Source organism: Mustelus asterias, chromosome 5 (genome assembly GCF_964213995.1).
Source record: "Mustelus asterias chromosome 5, sMusAst1.hap1.1, whole genome shotgun sequence".
Taxonomy (NCBI): domain Eukaryota; kingdom Metazoa; phylum Chordata; class Chondrichthyes; order Carcharhiniformes; family Triakidae; genus Mustelus; species Mustelus asterias.
The window spans coordinates 21,466,298-21,491,642 of NC_135805.1; the positions used below are offsets into that span (position 1 = coordinate 21,466,298).

Consider the following 25,345-nt stretch of genomic DNA (forward strand, 5'->3'; position numbering starts at 1 on the left):
CATTCATGGGATGTGGGCAACGCTGGTTGGGCCAACATTTAGTGCCCATTGCAAATTGCCCTGGAACTGAGTCGCTTGCTCGGCCATTTCAGAGTCAACCACACTGCTGCCTCTCAGCGCCAGGGACCCAGGTTTAATTCCGGCCTCAGGTCACTGTCTTTGTGGAGTGTGCACGTTCTCCCCGTGTCTGCGTGGGTTTCCTCCGGGTGCTAAATTCTCCCTCAGTGTACCCTAACAGGCGCCGGAGTGTGGCAACTGGGGGATTTTCACAGTGACTTCATTGCAGTGTTAATATAAGTGTTCTTGTGACACTAATAAATAAACTAAAGAAACAAAATATATTGCCATTCTTTCACTGTTGTTGGGTCAAAATCCTGGAACTCCCTCCCTAACAGCGCTGTGGGTGTGCCTACACCACAGGGATTGCAGCGGGTCAAGACGGCAGCTCAAGGGCAATTAGAGATGGGCAATGAATGCTGACCCAATCAGCAACGCCCTCAGCCTGTCAATGAATATTTTATAAATTTACTATACGTGGTAGAAACAGATCGCCCAGAGCTCCATTACAACTTCCGCTCGGCGACAAGGGTAAAATTCAGGACTGACACAAGGAAAGATTTATTTGCAGGAAGAGCGATCAGTAGCTGGAATGGACTGAGATAAGAGTTGGATGTTGTGATTGTTAGAGGTACTCAAAGGCATCCTTGGTGGAGTACCTTACTGGCACTGGATATCTGGACACACACACACAAGGAAACACACACACACACACATGGCACAGACACACACACAGACATACACGCGCAAAGACATGCACATAGACACACACATGCACAGACACAACATAGATGTACACTGACACACACAGGCACAATGACACACAAGCAGACACAGACACACACTCACCACACACAGGCACACACATGCACACAGACGTCCACATAGATGCACACAGACACATGTACACAGATGCATTGATACACACACAGGCGCACATGCACACAGACATGCACACACACACATTCACACATACAGGCACACACGTATGCAGACACACACACATATTTACAAAAGCGTTTTTTTATTTAATATAACTATTCATACAAATGTAGCAATTTCAATAGCCGCTGTCCACTGCACTTCAATGGCTCGAGCACAGGCTTGGGAATGTTATAAAGCCCCAACAAGCAGCAAAGCTTCAAGCTTTTAGTCCACATCAGTCTATCAAAAATACTCAGCTCTGAAAGGCTGCTCCAGGAGGCAAACGCAAGGCAGGCCCGTTACTTGTGGCACGTCCCAGCCCCGTTCCTAAGTCGTGACTTCCCTCGCGGCCTGGTCTCTGCAGTAAGGGGGCAGCAGCTCCTTTAGTAGGCACAGGGTGGTTCTTCAACTGGAGCCATTGGACTCATGGGGGTCAAGGTGCTCAGGGAGCGGAACGCAAAGCTCGACGGGTCATACAAGTACCGTGGCGGGGGACAGCTGCCGCTGATGCTCTGGGGAAAAAGACAAAGTGAAGACATGGTCAGTGCCTGAGCCCAAGATGCTGTTTGTCTGAGGAGAATTTCACATCCTAATCACATCCCAGATCCTCACATACATCGAATTACTGTGGAGTAAAGGTATCTCTATGCAGGAATTGTAGCAGCCACATTGCACAAATTAATAAAATGTTGACTGAGATAGTCAAAAAAGACAGGTGTTTCTCACAGCTGTCAGACATTTCAAAGCAGTTTACAGTCAGAGGAATACTTTTTGAAGCATAGCCACTTTGGTATTGTAGGAAATATGGCCGCTAATTTGCGCATAGCAAGCTCCCACGAACTACAATGTGATAATGACCACATAATGAGGGCTAAATATTGGCCAGGACGTCCAGGATAGCCTCTGTGCTTTTATTCAAAATAGTGGCAAATCAATTTCAGCCTCCTGGATTGCCTGGATCCGCTACAGTTCGCCGTTTGCCACAACCGGTCCACAGCAGATGCCATCTCCCTGGCCCTGCACTCAACCCTGGAACACCTAGATAACAAGGACACCTATGTCAGACTCCTATTTATTGACTACAGCTCAGCCTTCAACATCATTATTCCCACAAAACTCATCTCCAAACTCCGTGGCCTGGGCCTCGGCACCTCCCTCTGCGACTGGATCCTGAACTTCCTAACTCACAGACCACAATCAGTAAGGATAGGCAACAACACCTCCTCCACGATCATCCTCAACACCAGTGCCCCACAAGGCTGTATTCTCAGCCCCCTAGTATACTCCTTATACACCTATGACTGTGTGGCCAAATTCCCCTCCAATTCGATTTTCAAGTTTGCTGATGACATCACCATCATGGGTCAGGTTTCAAACAATGACGAGACAGAGTACAGGAATGTGATAGAGAATCTGGTGAACTGGTTCAACAAAAATAATCTCTCCCTCAATGTCAACAAAACAAAAAAGATAGTCATGGATCTCAGGAAACGCAGTGGAGGAAATGCCCCTATCTACATCAACGGGGATGATGTGGAAATAGTCGGAAGCTTCAGGTTTCTAGGTGTCCAGATCACCAACAACCTGTCCCGGACCCTCCATGCGGATGCTATAGTTAAGAAAGCTCACCAATGCCTCTACTTTCTCAGGAGGCGAAGAAAATTCGGCACGTCCGCTCCGACTCTCACCAACGTCTACAAATGCACCATAGAAAGCATTCTTTCTGGTTGCATTACAGCTTGATATGGCTCCTGCTCTGCCCAAGACCACAACAAACCGCCAAAGGTCGTGAACGACGTCCAGTCCATCACGCAAACCAGCCTCCCATCCATTGACACTGTCTACACTTCCTGCTGCTTTGGAAAAGCAGCCAGCAGAATCAAGAACCCCACGCACCCCGGACATTCTCTCTTCCGTCTTCTTCCGTCGGGAAAAAGATACAGAAGTCTGAGACCATGTACCAACCAACTTAAGAACAGCTTCTTCCCTGCTGCCATCAGACTTTTGAATGGACCTACCACGCGTTAAGTTGATCTTTCTCTACATCCTAGCTATGACTGTAACACTATATTTTGCACTCTCTCCTTTCCTTCTCTATAAACGGTATGCTTTGTCTGCTCAAGAAACAATACTTTTCACTGTATCATAATACATGTGACAATAATAAATCAAATCAGTGCCATGGGATTTTTTTTTTAACAGGGCCTTGGTTTAAGATCTGCTACAGTAGGTAGCACACCTGTCAGTGCAGCTCTGCCTCAGTATCATGCTGAAACACCAGCCTGGATTATTGTACTCGAGCTCTGGAGTGGGACTGGAACCCAGACCCTGATGAATCAGAGGCGAGTGTGTTGCCAAACTGAGCAACAAGGTGTCTGAACTAACTGACCTTCTGTAAACAAGGTCGTGGGATCTTCCACAATTTAACATGGGGCAGTTGCAGACATAGTTTAACCTCTTATCTGATTCGGATAACACCTCCAGCATTACTCCATTTGTATTGCACTATAGAATCAGACTAGGTGATAGATAGCGGGACTAGGTTGCAGATAGGACTATTGCACTGTAGAATTACACTGGGTGATAGATAGTGGGACTATTGTATTGTTCCTGTAGGGCGCCTAGTAGAATAGATGCACTGCTGCCACTGTGCGTCGGTGGCGGAGGAAGTGATTGTTTAAAATGGTAGATGGGGTGGCAATCAAGCAGGCTGCTTTGTCCTGGATGGTGTTTCCTGAGTGTTTTTGGAGCTGCACTCTTCCAGGCAAGTGGAGAGGATTCCATCACACTCCTAACTTGTGCCTGCCAAAGGGTGGGCAGGCTCTGGGGAGCCAAGAGGTGAGCTACCTGCTGCCTCAGACCTTCTCTTGTAGCCACAGCATTGATATGGCCAGTCCTGCTCTGTTTCTGGTCATGGTAACCCATAGAAGTTCTCTGATGGTAACGCCAAGGGAGATGGTTAGATTCTTTCTTGTTGGAGATGGTCATTGCCTGGTACTTCTGTGGTGTGAATAGTACTTGCCATTTGTCAGTCCAAGTCTGGATATTCTCCGGGTTGTGCTGCATATCGACATAGAATCATAGAATCACACAGCGCAGAAGAGGATATTCAGCCCATCGAGTCTACACCTACACATTAGAAACACTTGAACTCCCACTCAATCCCATCTGCCAGCACTTGGCCCATAGTCCTGAATGTTATAATATGCCAAGTCCTCATCCAGATATTTTTTAAGGATGTGAGGCAACCCGCCTCTACCATCCTCCCAGGCAACGCATTCCAGAATACCCTTTGGGTAAAAACATTTTCCCCTAAACCTCCTGCCTCTCACCTTGAACCTATGTCCCCTCGTGATTGACCCTTCAACTAAAGGGAACAGCTGCTCCTTATCCACTTTGTCCATGTCCCTCATCATCTTGTACACCTCGAGCAGGTCGCCCCTCAGCCTTCTCTGCTCCATTTAAAACACCCAAGCCTATCCAACCTCTCTTCATAACTTAAATGTTCCATCCCAGGCAGCATCCTGGTGAATCTCCTCTGCACCAAGTCCACTGCAATCACATCCTTCTGATAATGTGGCGACCAGAACTGCACACAGTGTTCTATCTGTGGCCTCACCCAAGTTCTATACAACACCAACATGACTTCCTTGCTTTTGTAATCTATGCCTCGATAGATAAAGGCAAGTGTCCCATATGCCTTTTCCACCACCCTGCTAACTCCGCTTTCAGGGATCTGTGGACAAACACGCCAAGGTCCCTTTGTTCCTGGTGTCCTACCATTCATTGAGTACTTTCTTGTCAAATTACTCCTTCCAAAGTGTATCACCTCACGCTTTTGAAGGTTAAATTCCATCTGCCACTTATCTGCCCATTTGACCATTCCATCTATATCTTATTGTAGCCCAAGACACTCCGCCTCACTGTTAACCACCCATCCAATCTTTGTGTCATCCGCAAACTTACTAATCCTACCCCGTAATAGTCATCAATGTCATTTATATAAATGACAAATAATAGGGGGCCCAACACAGATCCCTGTGGTACGCCACTGGACACGGGCTTCCAGTCACTAAAGCAGCCTTCTGTCATCACCCTCTGTCTCCTAACAACTGAGCCAATTTTGAATCCACTTTATCAAATTACCCAGTATCACATATGAATTGACCTTCTTTACAAGTCTCCCATGTGGGACCTTGTCAAAGGCTTTGCTGACATCCGTATAAACTACATCAACTGCACTACCCTCATCTACACACCTGGTTACCTCCTCAAATAATTCAATCAAATTTGTTAGGCATGACCTCCCTCTGATGAAGCCATGCTGACTTTCCCTGATCAAGCTTTGCCTCTCCAAGTGGAGATCTATCCTTCAGCAGTTTCTCTAATAGTTTCCCTACCACTGATGTGAGATTCACTGATCTGTAGTTCCCTTGTTTATTTCTACAACCCCTCTTAAATAGCAGTATCACATTAGCTGTTCTCCAGTCACCTGGCACCTCCCCTGGGGCCAGAGAGGAATTGAAAATTTGGGTCAGAGCCCCTGCAATCTCCTCCCTTGCCTCCCACAGCAGCCGAGGGCACAATTCATCTGATTGGGAGGTCAGGTGTTTCTCACGTGTTGGTGCAGATTCGATGGGCCAAAGAGCCTCTTCTGCACTGTATGATTCTGATTCTATGACCCCACAATTAGTTTTAAAGAAGAGGCTTATAAGGTTGCAAAAAATCGTAGAAAGTCTGAAGATTTTGAGCATTTTAGAAACCAGCAATGGTTTTTATCAACAAAAGGTTGATAAAAAGGGGGGGAAAAATAGAAAACAAGAGTAAACTAGCCCTGAATTTAAAAAGCAGATTGTAAGAGCTTGTGCAAGTATATAAAATGTATATAAAAAGGAAGAAAGTAGCTTGAACATGAGCGTGAGCTTTGTGTACGAGCAGTGGGAGAGCACACATTCTGAGTGCGACACAGCCAGAGTGAGTGCGGGTATTGGGAACTTGGAGCACAGTGGAAATTCGGGGCAGAGGGGAAGAGGTGCTCTTTGCATTTTTTCTTTGCTTTCCAACTTCTTAAATCTTCAGAGAGTGGTCTTGCCCTGCTGCAGCAGCAGAAGCTACAAGGAAGAGAACTGGCCGGTAAGTAGTGGCTAAAGTCGAGTGAGTATTCACTACTTTTATTGCTTATAGCTTGTAAGGTCTTTTTGTGGTTTATTTGTATATTTTGTACTAACGAGGATCAGGAAAGAAAGACTGTAGAATAATTTATTTAAAACTTTTAATTTAAAGGGGTAAGTCATGGCAGGAGTGCTCAAAGATGTGGTGTGCTCTTCATGCTCCATGTGAGCAGCCGGGAACCTCGAGGGATATGGGAAGCGGGCAAAACATTGAGTTGAAACTGAAGATCAGCCATGATCATTTTGAATGGTGGAGGAATTTGTCCCAGGAATTTGAATCCCTCCCTCTTGCACCATCCCTCAAACCACATATTCAGCTGAGCTATCCTGACATTCCCACTCCGACTAGTAATAGACTCTGAACATAGTGTTACAGTCATAGCTAGGGTGTAGAGAAAGATCAACTTAATTTAAGGTAGGCCCATTCAAAAGTCTGATGGCAGCAGGGAAGGAGCTGTTCTTGAGGCGGTTGGTACGTGACCTCAGACTTTTGTATCTTTTTCCCAACGGAAGGAGGTGGAAGAGAGAATGTCCCGGGTGCATGGGGTCCTTGATTATGCTGGCTGCTTTGCCGAGGCAGCGGGACATGTAGACGGAGCCAATGGATGGGAGGCTCGTTTGCATGACGGACTGGGCAACGTACACAACCCTTTGTAATTTTTTGCAGTCTTGGACAGAGCAGGAGCCAGACCAAGCTGTGATACATCCAGAAAGGATGCTTTGTATGGTGTATCTGTAAAAGTTGATGAGAGACGTAGCTGACATGCCGAATTTCCTTAACCTCCTGAGAAAGTCAAGGCATTGGTGGACTTTCTGAACCATAGCGTCAGCGTGGAGGGACCAGGACTCCAGAGCTGCAACAATCTTCCGCAAGACAGATGCCAGACATTCCCTATGTACAAAGTACTATTTCAAGTTCTAATGTTAAGGTGGCGCCCCCCCCCCCTCCCTCCCTCCCTCATTGTTGGTTCTTCCCCCACAAACCACAGGAAATAGCTTCTCTCGATCTAACCTAGTAACGCCTGCAATCATCTCAGGCACTTCACAATTAGACCTCCCCTTGGGATTTGAGTCGTGCTGGAGTTGCTGAGAGAAGCTTCACTCTGTAACCGACCCCCGCTGCACCCGATCCGAGGCTGTCGGAATTAGGAAGGGGTTTCATTCCCCCCCCCCTCTGTCCCCAGTGCCCCGCCCACCTGACAAAATACACTGGAGAATGGAAGTGCTTTACTGTCGCTAGGCTGCGTTCTGTGGCCTCAGGTGGATGTTATATTCCTGTGCAACAAACAGGAACCCCCTCGATTAAGGGGAAGAAAAACAATCACTTCTTAAAAAATCATTCATGGGACGTGGGCGTCGCTGGCTGACCAGCATCTATTATCCATCCTTATTCGCCCGAGAGCAGTTGGGAGTCAACCACATTGCTTGGTTCTGGAGTCACATGTAGGCCAGATCAGGCAAGGACGGCAGATTTCCTTCCCTAAAGGACATTAGCGAACCAGATGGATTTTTCCAACAATCGACAATGGTTTCATGGTCATCAATAGATTCTTAATTCCAGATATTTTTTATTGAATTCAAATTCCACCAGCTGCCGTGTTGGGATTTGAACCCGGGTCCCCGGAACGTTAGCTGAGTTTCATGATTAATAGTCTAGCGATAATACCACTGGGCCATCACCTCCCCCGAGCAAAACTAAAATTCACCAGCCTAAGTCTTAGTGAAGCAGGAGGCAATTTTTATAAAATTCGGCCTTTGTGCTAATGGTTTACAAATGTTTCAAAGAGTTGGTCAGCAGGACTGATTCACACGGTGATTTGATTACCAGAGTTATTGTGGCACAGGGACAGGAGGGTGTGGAATTTGATCTTAACAGCTACAATATCGCAGCTCATACTAAATTGAAAACAAAAATCTTTCCAGAGCTGGCTGCAGCTAGGTGTCAACCGTGTTCTCTGGCAGCAGGCTAGTCTCTGAGTCAGAAGGTCCTGGGTACAATCCCCACTCCAGAAACTGGTGTAGAAAATCCAGGCTGACTCCCTGTCGCACCCAGAGAGCACTGCACTGCACTGTAGATCAATCCAGACCTCCCCGAGATGACAAAAGAGACAGTGACTAAGCTGAAACATTGAGGGCAGAATTTCACGGCAGGGCGGGGCTGTAAAATGAGGCCATTGACCTTGGGCCGGACTGGAAAATTCTGCCGGCGGGAGTTCATAGAATTCCTATAGTGTAGGAAGAGGCTATTCGGCCCATCGCGCCTGCACCGACAACAATCCCACCCAGGCCCCATCCTGGTAACTCCACGTATTTACTCTGCTAATCCCCCTGACACTAAGGGGCAATTTAGCATGGCCAATCCACCCAACCTGCACACCTTTGGACTGTGGGAGGAAACCGGAGCACCCGGAGGAAACCCACGCAGACATGGGGAGAACGAACATGCAAACTCCACCCGAGACCGGAATCGAACCTGGGTCCCTGGCACTGTGATGCAAGATTCCAGCCAGAGAGCATGTTTGTAACAATCATCAGGTGAATATGGTGGCACAGTGGTTAGCACTGTTGCCTCACAGCGCCAGGGACTCTGGTTCAATTCCCGGCCTCGGGTCAGTGTGTGTGTGGAGTCTGCACATTCTCTCCGTGTCTGCGTGGGTTTCCTCCGGGCGCTCCGGTTTCCTCCCACAGTCCGAAAGACGTGCTGGTTAGGTGCATTGGCCATTGCTAAATTCTCCCTCAGTGTACCCGAACAGGCGCCGGAGTGTGGCAATGAGGAGATTTTCACATTGCAGTGTTAACGTAAGCCTACTTGTGACACTAATAAATAAACTTAAACTTGATAATAGTTGAGAGTCGGTTAGCTCAGTTGGCTGTGATGCAGAGCAACGCCAACACCACGGATTCAATTCCCGTACCGTCTGAGGTTATTCATAAAGGCTCCGCCTTCTCAACCTTGCCCCTTGCCTGAGGCGCAGTGATCCTCAGGTTAAATCACCACCAGTCAGCTCTTCCCCTGAAAGGGGAGAGCAGTCTCTGGATTTTCTGGGATTATGGCAGCTTTACGGTGCAGTTCCCTGGGGTTCAGTGTTAGGACCCCTGCTAATATCTACTAATATATACTAATGACCTCGACCTTGGTGCACAGGATGCAATTTCAAAACTTGCAGACAAGAGGAAACTTGGAAGCATTGGAAATTGTGAGGAGGATGGTGCAGGCCTTTAGAAGGGCACAGTCAGGATGGTGGAATGGGTGGACAAGTAATGGATGAAATTTAATGCAGAGAAGTGTGAAGTGATTAGTTTTGGTGGGGAGAGCAGAGAGGGACCATCTAAAATAATGGGTGCAATTCTAAAGGAGATGGCGGCACGGTTGCACAGTGGTTAGCACTGCTGCCTCACAGCGCCAGGGACCTGGGTTCCATTCCCGGCTTGGGTCACTGTCAGTGTGGAGTTTGCACATTCTCCCCGTGTCTGCGTGGGTTTCCTCCGGGTGCACCGGTTTCCTCCCACTGTCCAAAGACGTGCGGGTTAGGTTGATTGGCCATGCTAAATTGCCCCTTAGTGTCAAGGGAACTAACAGGGTAAATGCATGGGATTATGGGGAGAGGGCCTGCGTGGGATTGTGGTCCGTGCAGATTCGATGGACCGAATGGCCTTCTTCGGCGCTGTAGGATTCTATGCTGGAGCACAGGAACCTGGGTATATTAGACATAGGAGCAGAAGTAGGCCATTCAGCCCACTGAATCTGCTCCAGCATTCAATGAGATCACGACAAATCTGATGTGATAATCTTCAACTCCACTTTCCTGCCTTATCCTTATAACCCCGATTCCCTTACTGATTAAAAATCTGTCCATCTCAGCCTTGAGCATATTTAATGACCCAGCCTCTGCAATAAAGAATTCCACTAAGGGAAGAAATTCCTCCTCATTTCTGTCTTAAATAATGACCCCTTCCTCTGAGATTACATCCTCTGTTCTTAGATTCTCCCACAAGGGGAAACAACCTCACAGCATCTACCCTTGGTTAAGGGGTCAATCGCGAGGGGGCTTAGTTTTAGGGTGAGGGGCAGGAGAATCCGAGGGGATTTGAGAAAAAACCTTTTCACTCAGAGGGTGATGGGAATCTGGAATGCACTGCCTGGGAAGGTAGTGGAGGCGGGAAACCTTCAAAATGTATTTGGATGAGCACTTGGAACATCATAGCATTCAAGGATATGGCATGTGCTGGAAAATGGGATTAGCGCGCCTTTAGTGGTAGTTATTGTCAGTGTAGACTCGATGGGGCAAAGGGCCTTTTCTGCGCCGTACGACTCTGACTATAACTCTATGTCCCTGTCAAGCCCCCTGAGAATCCCATGCATCTCAATAAGGTCACCTCTCATTCTTCTAAACTCTAAGGAGTACAGGCCCAACCTACTCAACCTCTCCTCATAAGAAAACCCCCCCATATCCAGGATCAACCTAATGAACCTTCTCTGGACTATCTCCAATGCCAATACATCTTTCCTTAGAAAAGGGGGCCAAAACTGTTCACAGGATTTGAGGTGTGATCTAACTAGTGCCGTGTATAGTTGCAGCAAGACTTTCCTATTTTTATATTCCATTCCCTTTGCCTTCCCTATTGCCTGCTGTATATGTGTACTTTTCCATGCAGCGAGTGATGAGGATCTGGAATGCATTGCCTGACACTGCAATGGAGGCAGAATTCTACTGAGGCGTTCAAGAGGGAATTGGCTCAGTATCTGAAATGGAAGAATGTCCAGGGCTGTGGGGAAGTGGCCAAGGAGAAGCACTGAGTGAACTGCTTCTGGAGAAGGCTGGTACAGATATGATGAGCAAATGGCCTCTCCCTGTGCTGTAACAATTGTATGATTCTATAGAGAGCGACCCAGTTATTCCTACTCCCCCACTTTTCCTCATTGCCCTGCAATCCCCAAAGCATTTGGAAGGCACGATTGAATCTGCCTCCACCACAGTCTCGGGCAGCGAAACTCTTGTTTTGTTTTCTTATGATGACATTAAAATCAAAACCTGGCACGGTTAAAATCTCATGAGGGATGTCTTCTGGACGGCACGGTGGCACAGTGGTTAGCACTGCTGCCTCACAGCGCTAGGGATCCGGGTTTGATTCCCAGCTTGGATCACTGTCTGTGTGGAGTTTGCACGTTCTCCCCGTGTCGGCGTGGGTTTCCTCCGGATGCTCCGGTTTCCTCCCACAGTCCGAAAGATGTGTATTGGCCATGATAAGTTCTCCCTCAGTGTACCCGAACTGGCGCTGGAGTGTGGCGACTAGGGGATTTTCACAGTAACTTCATTGCAGTGTTATTGTCAGCCTACTTGTCACACTAATAAAATAAAATAAATTAAAAGGAACTAAACTTCTCGAGTTAAATGTCCTTCCTTCCCTTTGCTATTGATGCTCATTCTCACCACAAAGATACTGTCCAACCATTACCTAACAGCTCAGAGTGTGTGTATGAGTGTGTGCACGCGTGTGTGTGTGCACGCGTGTGTGTGTGCACGCGTGTGTGTGTGCACGCGTGTGTGTGTGCACGCGCGTGTGTGTGCACGCGTGTGTGTGTGCACGCGTGTGTGTGTGCACGCGTGTGTGTGTGCACGCGTGTGTGTGTGCACGCGCGTGTGTGTGCACGTGTGTGTGTGTGCACACGTGTGTGTGTGCACGCGTGTGTGTGCACGCGTGTGTGTGCACGCGCGTGTGTGTGTGCACGCGTGTGTGTGTGCACGCGTGTGTGTGTGCACGCGTGTGTGTGTGCACGCATGTGTGTGTGTGTGAGATAAAAAGCAGAGAGAGAGAGAGAGAGCGAGGGCCATGGTGGGAGAGCCAGACAGAGGATTAGGAGGGGACAGGAAGGCAGCGACATGATTGAGCAGAGATCGAGACAGATATGGGAGAGTATAAGAAAGTGAAAGGGAGAAGGGGGGGGAGAGAGAGAAAGAGATAGAGGAAGAGGAAAGGGAGGGTAAGGCAAAAAATTGACAAAGACCGAGGGATGGACAAGGAGATAGGGAGAAATACAAGATACACAGGCTGATGAAACAATAAAGATAAAGGGGAAAAAAAGCAGAAATGGAGGGAGTATAAAATTCAAAAGGAAGGATTATCAAAAGTTTCCATCTAGTTGAGAATTCACCAGCTACAAAGGAACTTTGAGAAGCTCCAAGAACGAGCTGATTGGAATGAAAGATGATATCAAGCAGTGTTCAGCCGTGCAAAGCTGGGAAATCAAGCTCCATCTGGCCAATTCGTGAATGTTTGTTCAAAGCTGCAATGCGTGCCTGGTGAATTTTAGGTCATTAACCCACAGAGGTTCCCTTTGTAACTTCATTGTACTTTCCACACAGCTCTCCCATTTGGAAAGTGAGAGAGGGAGAATTATCACTTCAGAGATTCAACCCACAGGGAGAAAAAGAAATGATGGTCATCAGAGGAAGGGAAATGGGGAGACACCGCGTCCACCAACCTGAAGAATGTATAGAGAACAAGTGAGAGAGAGATAGACCCAGCAAGTGAAAGAGCGAGCAAGAGATTGACCGAGCAAGCGGGCACACGTGAGACAGAGTGTGAGCGAGTGGGCACACACAAGAAAAAGCACAAGTGAGCAGGCACATGCAAGAGAGAGCGCTAGCAAGAATGAGCATGCACACGAGAGAGAGCGCAAGCGCAAACAAGCGGGCACACGAGCAAGCGAACGAGAGCACGAGCGTGAGAGAGCGCAAGAGAGCAAGCGAGCGAGAGGGAGTGCGAGAGGGAGCGAGAAAGCACGAGAGACACAGTGAGGGAGCTAGCAACTGCAAGAACAAGCAAAATAGAGGACGGAGATGAGACCAGAGGTGAGAGACTGAAGGACAGAGAGCCAGAAGGAGACACTGAAACAGGAGGAAGAGATCACGGAAGGAGAAAATCTACCAGGATAGAAAGAAAGCAGCCAGAGGGAGAAGCTAGGAAGAGAGACTAGGAAATGAGGGAGAAAGGGAAAGACTAGGAAATGAGGGAGAAAGGGAGAGATAGGAAAAGGGTAAGAAGCAGAGAGACTGATAGTGAAAAGGAAGTTTAGGTAAGGGAGTAAAAGGGGAAGAGGAAAGAATCAGATCAGGGAGAAAGACCAGGGCCCGAGAGAGGGACCAAACTGTGGAGAGCAGAGTTGGTGTGAGATACTTCAGTCTATCTGCATAAATTAGGGCTTTCCCCCCAAGGCCATGTTTAAAATAAAATTTACACTTTACACGTAGATTTAGAGTTGGTAAACACTGAGTGGCTTTTAAATTGAACAATAGAATTAAAGTTGCTTTACATGAGCCAATTATAAACAACTGTTTAGTGCCAGTAATCTGAAAATTGCCATCTCCCTGACTAAAACTCTACACCACATCAAACACTTCACATTAAACTTTTCCAGTCACGTTTTATTTGTAGTTGTTGACAATGTTATCCATCCTTCCTTTGAGAACCTGAGGCCATCAGAGCTCTGCTGTCCATAACCTAACTCACGGCCAGTTCTGTTCACTCAACACCCCTGTGTTCACTGACCTATGCTGGTTCCTGGCTTAGCAGCTCCTCAATTTTAAAACTCTCAAACCTTGTTTTCAAATCGCCTCTATGGCCTCGCCTCTTCCCTAACCTTGGTAAGCTCCTCCCACCTTCTGAGACATCTGCACTCCTCCAACTATGATCTCTTAAGCACCCTCCCTCCATCACTCCAATGTTAGTGGCCACGTTTTCAGCTGCCTGAGCAATACAACTCTAACATCACCTCTCTGGGACAACACCATGGCACAGTAGTTAGCACTGCTACCTCACAGCTCCAGGGACCCCCAGGTTCAATTCTGGCCTCGGGTCACTCTCTGTGTGGAGTCTGCACGTTCTCCCCATGTCTGCATGGGTTTCCTCCGGGTACTCCGGTTTCCTCCCACAGTCCAAAAGATGTGCAGGTCTGGTACATTGCCAATGATAAATTGCCCTTTAGTGTCCCAAGATGTGCAGGTTAGGGGGATCAACAGGGTATATAAGTGGAGTTTTGGTGCTATGTACTGGGTGGGATTCTCTGTCAAAGAGTCGATGCAAACTCAATGGGCCGAATGGCCTCCTTCTGCACTATAGGTAGTCTATGATTCTGTGAACTAGAGAAGAGGCTGAAGACGGTGAACTGGTTCCTGCTCACAATCCTAAGATGTGCAGGGTAGGCGGATTGGCCGTGCTAAATTGACCCTTAGGTTGGAATTTTACCGGCACATCCGCCCAAGATTCGTACGATCCCGCCCATGGCCAATGGAGAATGCCGTTCTCTGAACCTGGTAAAATTCCGGCCTTAGTGTCCAAAGGTATATAGATTAGGTGGATTGGCCATGCTAAATTGCCCCTTAGTGTCCAGACACGTGTAGGTTAGGGGGACTAACCATGGTAAATGTGTGGGGTTATAGAGATAGGGCAGGGGAGAGGGCCAGGATAAGATACTGTCAGAGAGACTCGGTGTAGACTCGATGGGCCGAATGGCCTCCTTCTACTCTGTGGGAATTCTATGCTTCTTGCCTGTTTTGAGATGTTGCATAAGTTGCATAAGATGGTCCAAAGATGTGCGGGTTAGGTTGATTGGCCATGTTAAAATTGCCCCTTAGTGTCCTGGGATGCGTAGATTAGAGGGATTAGCGGGTAGAATATGTAGGGATATGGGGGTAGGGCCTGGGTGGGATTGTGGTCGGTGCAGACTCGATGGGCCGAATGGCCTCTTTCTGTACTGTAGGGTTTCTATGATTTCTATGATAAACTTTGCCTCATTAATCAAGTTCCTGGTCACCCACTCTTGTATCTAAGTGGCCCTGTGCCAAGTTTTGTTGTATGATGCTCCACCTTGGGGCATTTTATTGGGAAGCAGTCACATGAATTAAGTTGTTGTTGTTGATAGAAACTAGAAGCAGGATTAGGCCATTCGATCCTGCTCCGCCATTCATTTTGATCATGGCTGATCATCAAATTTAATATCCTGATCCTCCCATATCCCTTGATCCCTTCAGCCCCAAGAGAGATATCTAATTTCTTCTTGGAATCACCACAACGTTTTGGCCTCAACTACATTTTGTGGTAGTGAATTCCACACATTCACCACCCTCTGGGTGAAGAAATTTCTCCTCACCTCAGTTCTAAAAGGTTTACCCCTTACCCTCAAACTATGACCCCTAATTCTCGACTCCCCCACCATTGGGAACATTCTTTCTGATCTTTACTGTCTAATGCTGACTAGCCTCTTTCTGATTTTAATTTGATTTATTATTGTCACATCTATTAGCATGCAGTGAAAAGTATTGTTTCTTGCGCGCTATACAGAGAGAGCATACCGTTCATAGAGAAGGAAAGGAGAGAGTGCAGCATGTAGTGTTACAGTCATTGTTAGGGTGTAGAGAAAGATCAACTTAATGCGAGATAGGTCCATTCAAAAGTCTGATGGCAGCAGGGAAGAAGCTGATTCATACTTTCCTTGCCGCGATTTCCTGTCAGCTGTTGAGAGCCTAAGAGGTAACAAAACCACGTAGCATAAAGGGGAAGACATGGAGAACGGAGTAACAGTGGAACATACTGCAGTCTATCTGGAGCAATTAGGACTAATGGTTTGCTACTTGCTTTTCCCCGCTGACTCCAGGCACTGACCCAGACAAGATTTACAATGTGCAGAATAATGGCAGATGAAATTCAATATAGATTAAGTGCTCATTGGAGGAAATAGTGGCAAACAATGTCAGAACTCTTTGTATCCGACTGCATACACGGTGAGCAATTCTCCACAGCAGCTGCACAAGTGCTAATTCCTGCTTTAACCCCGCAATACATGGTATCAAATGAATTAACAAGAGGGCAGCACGTTGGCACAGCGGTTAGCACTGCTGCCTCACAGCGCCAGGGAACCCGGGTTCAATCCCCAGCCTCGGGTCACTGTCGGTGTGGAGTCTGCACATTCTCCCCGTGTCCGTGTGGGTTTCCTCCGGCTGCTCCGGTTTCCTCCCACAGTCCAAAAGGCATGCAGGTCTGGTACATTGGCCATGATCAATTGCCCTTTAGTGTCCCAAGATGTGTAGGTTAGCTGGATTAACAGGGTAAACAAGTAGAATTTTGGTGACAGGGCCTGGGTGGGACGTTCTGTCAAAGAGTCAGTGCAGACTCAATGGGCCGAATGGCCTCCTTCTGCACTGTAGGTGGTCTATGATTCTATGAACTAAAGAGGCTGAAAGAGAAGACAAGAAATAGGAACAGGAGTAGGCCACTCAGCCCTTCTCCACCATTCAATGAGATCCCGGCTGATCTTCGACTTCAACACCATTTTCCTGCACTATCCCCGTATCCCTTGACGTTTTGAATACGTAGAAACCTATCGATCTCAGTCTGGAACATACTCAATGACTGAGGTGCCACAGCTGTCTGGGGCAGAGAATCCCAAAGACTCACAACCCTCAGTGAAGAAATTCCTCCTCATCTCTGTCCTAAATGGCCTTCCTCTTATTCTGAGACTGTGTCCCCTGGTTCTCGATCCCCTCCAGCCAAGGGAACAAACCTTCTACCCTGTCGAGCCCTGTAAGAATTTTGCATGTTAGACTAAGATCCCCTCTCAATCTTGTAACTCCAGAGAATAAAGGCCCAATCTATTTCATCTTTTCTCAGGAGACAATTCGGCATGTCCGCTACGACTCTCACCACTTTTTACAGATGCACCACATAAAGCATCCTTTCTGGATGTATCACAGTTTGGTATGTCTCCTACACTGACCAAGACCGCAAGAAACTACAAAGGGTTGTGAACGTAGCCCAGTTCATCACTCAAACCAGCCTCCCATCCATTGACTCCGTCTACACTTCCCACTGCCTCGGAAAAGCAGCCAGCATAATCAAGGACCCCAAGCACCCCAGACATTCTCTCTTCCACCTTCTTCCATCAGGATAAAGAATCAAAAGTCTGATATCACATACCAACCGATTCAAGAACAGCTTCTCCCCCGCTCCTTTCCTTGACCCCTATGTACTCAATGAACGGTATGCTTTGGCTGTATAGTGCACAAGAAACAATACTTTTCACTGTATCCCAGCACGTGACAATGATTAACCAAAGCAAAATCCCTCCATCTCAGGAATCAGTTTGATGAACCTTCATTGTACTTCCTCTGTGGCAAATGTATCTTATCCTTGGGTAAGGAGACCAAAACTGCACACAATACTCTAGGTGTGGTCTCATCAAGGCTCCATATATTTGCAGTAAGACATCTTTATTCCTATACTCAAACCCTCTTGTAATAAAGGCCAACATACCATTTGCCTTCTTAATTGCTTGCTGTACCTGCATGCTACCTCTCGATGACCCATGAACAAGAACACCCAAGACCCTTTGAAGTTCAACACTGCCTGGCCACTCATCACTTAAGAAATACTCCGTATTTCTGTTTTTCCTACCAAAGTGGTAAAGGGTGGTTGGGGTTTGGAATGAACTTTCCGAGAGGGGGGTGGAGGCAGGTTCGATCGAGGTATTCAAAAGGGAATTGGATTGCTATCAGAAGAGAAAGAATGTGCAAGGTTACAGAGATAAGGCAGGAGAGAGGGATGAGGTCGAATGCTCTTTCAGTGAGACAGTGAACACTTGATGGGCCAAATGGCCTCCTTTGCACTCTAAAGCTTCTGTGAACTTCACATTTCTTCAAATTGTGTACCGTCTATCAAATATTTACTCACTCGCTTAGCCCCTTGAAGCATCTTTGCATCCTCCTCGTAACTCACACATTCACCTTGGAAATATTACATTTAATCCCCACATCCAAATCATTGATATAAATTCATAGAATCCCTACAGTGCAAAAGGAGGCCATTCGGCCCATCGAGTCTGCACTGACCACAATCCCACCCAGGCCCTATTCCCGTAACCCCACATATTTACCCTGCTAATCCCCCTGACACTAGGGTCAATTTAACATGGCCAATCAACCTAACCCGCACATCTTTGGACTGTGGGAGGAAACTGGAGCACCCGGAGGAAACCCACGCAGCCACGGGGAGAATGTGCAAACTCCTCACAGACAGTGACCCGAGGCTGGAATTGAACCCAAGTTCCTGGCGCTGTGAAGCAGCAGTGCTAACCACTGTGCCACCGTGCCTCCCCAAGTTGTGAATATGCGGCCCTTATGGTACCCACACGTCACAGCCTGTCAACCTGAGAGTGACCCATTCATTCCTACTTTTTGTTTTCTGTCCGCTTACCAGTTTTCAATCAAAGCCAGTATATCCACGCCGGCCACCTACCACCACTCACCCCCCCCTCCCCCGCCCCCCCAATCCCATGTGATCTAATTTTGTTTGCTAAATTCTTGCATGGGACCTTATCAAAAGTTTGCTGAAAACCTAAATTTACCACATCCACCGAACCCCCTTCATCTTTCCTGCTATTTACATCCAAAACTCCAACAGGTTTGTTAAACACAATTCCTCTTTCATAAATCCACGGCAGCTTTCACAATCCTACCATTATTTTCAAATGTCCGGTTATAACATCCTTTGTTATAGATTCAAGCATTTTCCCGACCACCAATGTCAGAATGTGACACTGAAGAAGAGAAAAGGTTCATCTAGAGCACTCACTCAAGTTAAAGGACAGAGTAGAGGACAAAGAGGCCTACAGGTTAAGGTAGGGTACAAGTCCAGAACTGACAGCAGGAAGCATTCCTTCAGGCCGAACGATCCATATCCGGTGTGCTCTCCCAGAAAGCACAAGTTACAGAAGGGCCAAAAAAGATTCCACTGCATTATTTGATGGTGATCTCCTGGCCAACATTCATCCCTCAGCCAACACTTACTAAAACATTAACTGCTTATCGTTAGTGGGAACCTGTTGTGACAAACTGGTTACTATGCATTTGCCTATATAACAGTGACTGCAGTTGCTAAATTAATTCATCAGATGGAAGACACTTTGGATTGTTGTGAGGATGTGATAAAGTGCGAGATAAATTATTTATCTTTAAGCCCTGCAATCCTAGGCACTCTGCTGATATCCCTGCTAAGACCCTGCCTTTAAAGATTGAAAAGGTTTCTCATAAGGAGTTCCCCTGTTCGGAGGGAGGATGTCCTGGCAGTTTTGAATAAACTGAAGGTCGATAAGTCCCCTGGGCCTGATGAAATATATCCTAGGATTCTTTGGGAGGCAAGGGATGAGATTGCAGAGCCTTTGGCTTTGATCTTTGGGTCCACACTGTCCACGGGGATGGTGCCAGAGGACTGGACAGTGGCGAATGTTGTTCCTCTGTTGAAGAAAGGGAATAGAAATTACCCTGGCCGATTGGATAGGGAACTGGCTATCTGATCGAAGAGGCTGGTGGTGGATGGAAACTTTTCGGACTGGAGGCAGGTTGCTAGCGGAGTGCCACAGGGATCAGTGCTTGGTCCTCTGCTATTTGTGATTTTTATTAATGACTTAGAGGAGGGGGCTGAAGGGTGGATCAGTAAATTTGCTGATGACACCAAGATTGGTGGAGTCGTGGATGAGGTGGAGGGCTGTTGTAGACTGCAAAGAACCATAGATAGGATGCAAAGCTGGGCTGAAAAATGGCAGATGGAGTTTAACCCTGATAAATGTGAGGTGATTCATTTTGGTAGGACAAATTTAAATGTGGATTATAGGGTCAAAGGTAGGGTTCTGAAGACTGTGGAGGAACAGAGAGATCTTGGGGTCCATATCCACAGATCTCTGAAGGTTGCCACTCAAGTGGATAGAGCTGTGAAGAAGGCCTATAGTCTGTTAGCTTTTATTAACAGGGGGTTGGAGTTTAAGAGCCGTGGGGTTATGCTGCAACTGTACAGGACCTTGGTGAGACCACATTTGGAATATTGTGTGCAGTTCTGGTCACCTCACTATAAGAAGGATGTGGAAGCGCTGGAAAGAGTGCAGAGGAGATTTACCAGGATGCTGCCTGGTTTGGAGGGTAGGTCTTATGAGGAAAGGTTGAGGGAGCTAGGGCTGTTCTCTCTGGAGCGGAGGAGGCTGAGGGGAGACTTAATAGAGGTTTATAAAATGATGAAGGGGATAGATAGAGTGAACGTTCAAAGACTATTTCCTCGGGTGGATGGAGCTATTACAAGGGGACATAACTATAGGGTTCATGGTGGGAGATATAGGAAGGATGTCCGAGGTAGGTTCTTTACTCAGAGAGTAGTTGGGGTGTGGAATGGACTGCCTGCAGTGATGGTGGAGTCAGACACTTTAGGAACATTTAAGCGGTTATTGGATAGGCACATGGAGCACACCAGGATGATAGGGAGTGGGATAGCTTGATCTTGGTTTCAGATAAAGCTCGGCACAACATCGTGGGCCGAAGGGTCTGTTCTGTGCTGTACTGTTCTATGTTCTATGTTCTAAAAGGACCAGTATGTGGCAGTTCTCCAGAATAGTCCATGCCCTCTCCCTGCACCTGAGTAAAAATATTGGCCGCAATGATACAGTCTGATTGAACATTGTTTAGTTTTAACACGACATGCTTTGACTAGCACTCCACTGATTTAGCAATGTCGTCGCAGGTCTATTTTCACTTGTTGGTTAGTGCTCTACACTGACTGGAAATGTACAAACACCCCAGATTAAAGTCATAGAGTCATAGAAGTTTACAGCATGGAAACAGGCCCTTCAGCCCAACTTGAACATGCCGCCTTTTTTTTTATACCCCTACACTAGTCCCAATTGCCCGCATTTGGCCCATATCCCTCTATACCCATCTTACCCATGTAACTGTCGAAATGCTTTTTGAAAGACAAAATTGTACCCGCCTCTACTACTACCTCTGGCAACTTGTTCCAGGCACTCATCACCCTGTGTGTGAAAAAATTGCCCCTCTGGACACTTTTGTATCTCTCTCCTTAGTTTTAGACTCCCCTACCTTTGGGAAAAGATATTGACTATCTAGCTGATCTATGCCCCTCATTATTTTATAGACAGCTATAAGATCACCCCTCAGCCTCCTACACTTCAGAGAAAAACGTCCCAGTCTATCCAGCCTCTCCTTATAACTGAATCCATCAAGTCCCAGTAGCATTCTAGTAATTCTTTTTGGCACTCTTTCTAGTTTAATAATATCCTTTCTATAATAGGGTGACCAGAACTGTACACAGTACTCCAAGTGTGGCCTTACCAATGTCTTGTACAACTTCAACAAGACTTCCAACGATTGTCTGGTCAGTTGTCTATTTGCTGTGTTGTGGAGTTTTGCAGGTCACAGATCGCTTGCTGTCTGTGCCTCTGAATTCAAAAATAAACCATCAGCTGTAAAGCACCTTGTAATAAGGTGCTTTATAAAATGCAAGCTCTTGCTTCTGACATCTCAATGTCATCTCGAGCTGAAGTAACAGCATCATTCAAACCCCATTCATTTGTTGCTCCCTCGTGTAAAACCTTACACTTCTTATTGAATTTCACCTCCCAGTTCCACCCATTCATTTTTTTTTAACTTAATCAATGATGTGGTTGCAAGTATCGCTGGCAAGGAATTCCCTCCCTAACGGCATTGTGGGTCAACCCACAGCATGTGGACTGCAGCGTTTCTAGGAGGCAGCTCACCATCACCTTCTCAAGGGCAACTGGGGATGGGCAATAAATGCTGGCCTAGCCAGTGATGCCCATTTCCCACGAATGAATAAAAAAAAAGTTATTGCTAATTCTATTCTATCTCTAATGGCCCTGAACAAGTTAGCAGTGGTGAGCTCTCTGATTGGGATTAACATCTTTTTGTTCTTTTTGACAAATTAACTTGATTGCCGCCACCCTTCCCCCCTTTCCCCCCCTTCCCCCCTTCATCCCCCCCTCTTCTCCTCCCCCCCTTCTTCTTCCTCCCTCCCCCCTTACCTTCCCCCTCCCCCCTTACCTTCCCCCCTCACCTTCCCCCCTCCCCTCCCCTCCCCTCCTCACCCCCCTTCCCTCCCCTCCCCTCCTCACCCCCCTTACCCCTCCTCCCCCTTCTTCTCCTCCCCCTTCCCCCCCCCCACATTCCCCCTCCCTTTCTCTTCCCCCCTTCTCCCCCCCCTCTTTCCCATCCCCCTTTTCCCCCTTCCCCCGCAAAGGTGACCCGACCCAGTCTAGGTCACTGGCATAAATTTAATAGAGTTTTTTGAAGGGGTAATCAAGAAGGTAGATGAGGGCAGTGCAGTCGACATTGTCTGCATGGACTTTTGCAAGACCTTTACAGAGTACTCCATGGTAGGTTGTTGCATGAGGTTAAATCTCGCGGGATCCAGGGTGAGGTAGCCAATTGGATAGAACAAACAAAGAACAAAGAACAATACAGCACAGGAACAGGCCCTTCGGCCCTCCAAGCCCGCGCCGCTCCCCGGTCCAGGATTGAATCCTGAATCCAGGATCCCCGCCCAATTTTCCAGCCTATCTACATACCAATATCCTAAATTGGCTTGATGACAGAAGACAGAGGGTGGTTGTAGAGGGTTGTTTTTCAAACTGGAGGCCTGTGACCAGCAGTGTGTCTCAGGGATCGGTGCTGGGTCCACTGCTATTTGTCATTTATATTAATGATTTGGATGAGAATTTAGGAGGCATAATTAGTAAGCTTGCAGATGACACCAAGATTGGTGCATTTTGGTAGATCGAAACAGGGCAGGTCTTACTCAGTTAATGGTAGGGCATTGGGGAGAGTTATAGAGCAAAGAGATCTAGGGATACATATTCATAATTCCTTGAAAGTGGAGTCACAGATGGACAGGGTGGTGAAGAAGGCATTCGGCATGCTTGGTTTCATTGGTCAGAACATTGAATACAGGAGTTGGGACGTCTTGTTGAAATTGTACAAGACATTGGTAAGACCACACTTGGAATACTGTGTCCAGTTCTGGTCACCCTATTATAGAAAGGATATTATTAAACTAGAAAGAGTGCAGAAAAGGTTTACTAGGATGCTACCGGGACTTGATGATTTGAGTTATAAAAAGAGGCCGAATAGACTGGGACTTTTTACCCCTGGAACGTAGGAGGGGCGATCTTGTAGACATCTATAAAATAATGAGGGGCATAGATCAGCTAGATAGTCAAAATCCTTTCCCAGAGGTCGGGGAGTTTAAAACTAGAGGGCATAGGTTTAAGGTGAGAGGGGAGAGATACAAAAAGATCCAGAGGGGCAAGTGTCTGGAATGAGCTGCCAGAGGTAGGAGTAGAGATGAGTACAATTTTGTCTTTTGTAAAGCATTTAGACAGTTGCATGGATAAGATGGGTATAGAGGAATATGGGCCAAACGTGGGCAATTGGGATTAGCTTAATGGTAAAAACTGGACAAGTTGGGCCGAAGGGCCTGTTTCCATGCTGTAAACCTCTATGACTCTAAATTAGAAATATCAGCACCGATCACTGACGTATACCATTCACCACAACCTTGCTTCCTTTAACATCTTCATTGCCTTGGCCAACTTCTAACCCAGTTTTCACCTCCAGTCTCACTATGCGACAACTGGAGGTGACTGGGGACAGAACTCTCTGACCTCGTGTGCCCCGCATTGCCAGCGAGAATGGAGAATTTGGCACTCAGCCAAATCACAATTCATAGCAGCGGGAGCGCTGGGAGAATCCCAGCCATGGGACTGGAGAATCCCAGCCGCAGGAGAGGTCGGAGAATTCCAGCCTAGGTCTATGTGCCATCAGGCTTTCTAAGATCTACTTGGAAATCCATTCACCTGAAATTAAAAGTCCAGGAAGTTCAGTGGGCCCTTTCTGAATCCAGGTAAACTAAAGTTTATTTAGTAGTCACAAGTAAGGCTGACATTAACAATGCAATGAAATTACTGTGAAATTCCCCTAGTCGCCACACTCCGGCGCCTGTTCAGGTCGATGCACCTAACCAACATGTCTTTCAGAATGTGGGAGGAAACTGGGGTGCCCGGAGGAAACCCACGCAGAGAATGTACAAACTCCACACAGACAAGGCGGGAATCAAACCCATGTCCCTGGCACTGTGAGGCAGCAGTGCTAACCACTGTGCCACCGTGCCACCCAGTGGGATGGTTATTTACGATGACACTTTTAGATTGAGAGTCCTCAGGTTTACTTCTGATAATTCATTCTATTATTTTATCCAGTACCGATGTCTACAGCTGCCCGGACCTGTTTCTTTGTAAAACCTTTGTTTGAATCTAAATCCTACTATAGCTGGTTTATAATCCAGTAGAGACCCCTCAACATTCATCAGATTTCTCAGGGTAATGATCAGAACTTCACAAATCCCATCCTAATGCTTTCATTCATCTTGAAGGATTTATTCACTTTAAGTCGCTTTAGCTTTACCAGCGCCTCATTGATGGGGGTGTTATCAAAGCTACTTAGATTATCTTATTTAACGATGGCGATGCTACCAAGTGAATACTTGAAGGAAGTAATCGATGAGTACATCAACAATTTGATGCTTGCTCTTAGCTTCAGCCCTGTTTAAGTTTTATTTATTAGTGCCACAAGTAGTGTCACAACACTGCAATGAAGTTACTGTGAAAATCCCCTAGTTGCCACACTCCGGCACCTGTTCAGGTACACTGAGGGAGAATTTAGCACGGCCAATGCATCTAACCAGCACATCTTTGGACTGTGGGAGGAAACCGGAGCACCTGAAGGAAACACGAGCAGACACGGGGAGAAGGTGCAGACTCCACACAGCCAGTGACCCAAGCTGGGAATTGAACCCAGGTCCCTGGCGCTGTGAGGCAGCAGTGCTAACCACTGTGCCACCACGCCACCTCTAGTTAGCATCCTCTAAGGTTTTCAACTCATTGCCAACAGATTTCTCATTTAAAAACTGCTCTTTCATTATTTGTTTGGTTAGGTTTAGCATCTCCAGACATGCTCTTTCTTTTAAATTCCTCTTTGTCCCTTTTAGCATGTTTCAGAAGCTTCCTGTGCCCTTTGTGTGATTTTGCTTGTCTTCCCAAGAGAATCGAGAGCTTGTTTTACATTAAACTGTGTTGCCAATTTATTTAGAATCATATTTGCTGTGCCTTGCTGATGCGCTTACATTTACCATCCTCCAGGTAAAAAGTCACTCAACCACTTTCCCTCCTTCTTCATTCCTGGTGGCACAGTGGTTAGCACTGCTGCCTCACAGCGCGAGGGACTTGGGTTTGATTCGGGTCACCGTCTGTGCGGAGTCTGCACGTTCTCCCCGTGTCTGCGTGA

General features: G+C 47.0%; 1 protein-coding gene across 2 annotated transcripts in view; it reads right to left on the reverse strand.

Annotated features, from left to right (window-relative positions):
• Nucleotides 1–1,067: 1,067 nt before the first annotated feature.
• LOC144493398 (uncharacterized) overlaps nucleotides 1,068–25,345 on the reverse strand; it is a 122,831-nt gene continuing 98,553 nt past the window's right edge. The window contains exon 5 of one of the 2 annotated variants that reach the window (XM_078212261.1): nucleotides 1,068–1,493. In XM_078212261.1, the coding sequence (XP_078068387.1) occupies nucleotides 1,365–1,493 (129 nt within the window). In that variant the 3' untranslated portion in view covers nucleotides 1,068–1,364. The remainder of the gene's footprint in view (nucleotides 1,494–25,345) is intronic. The other variant, XM_078212262.1, reaches the window with a different exon arrangement.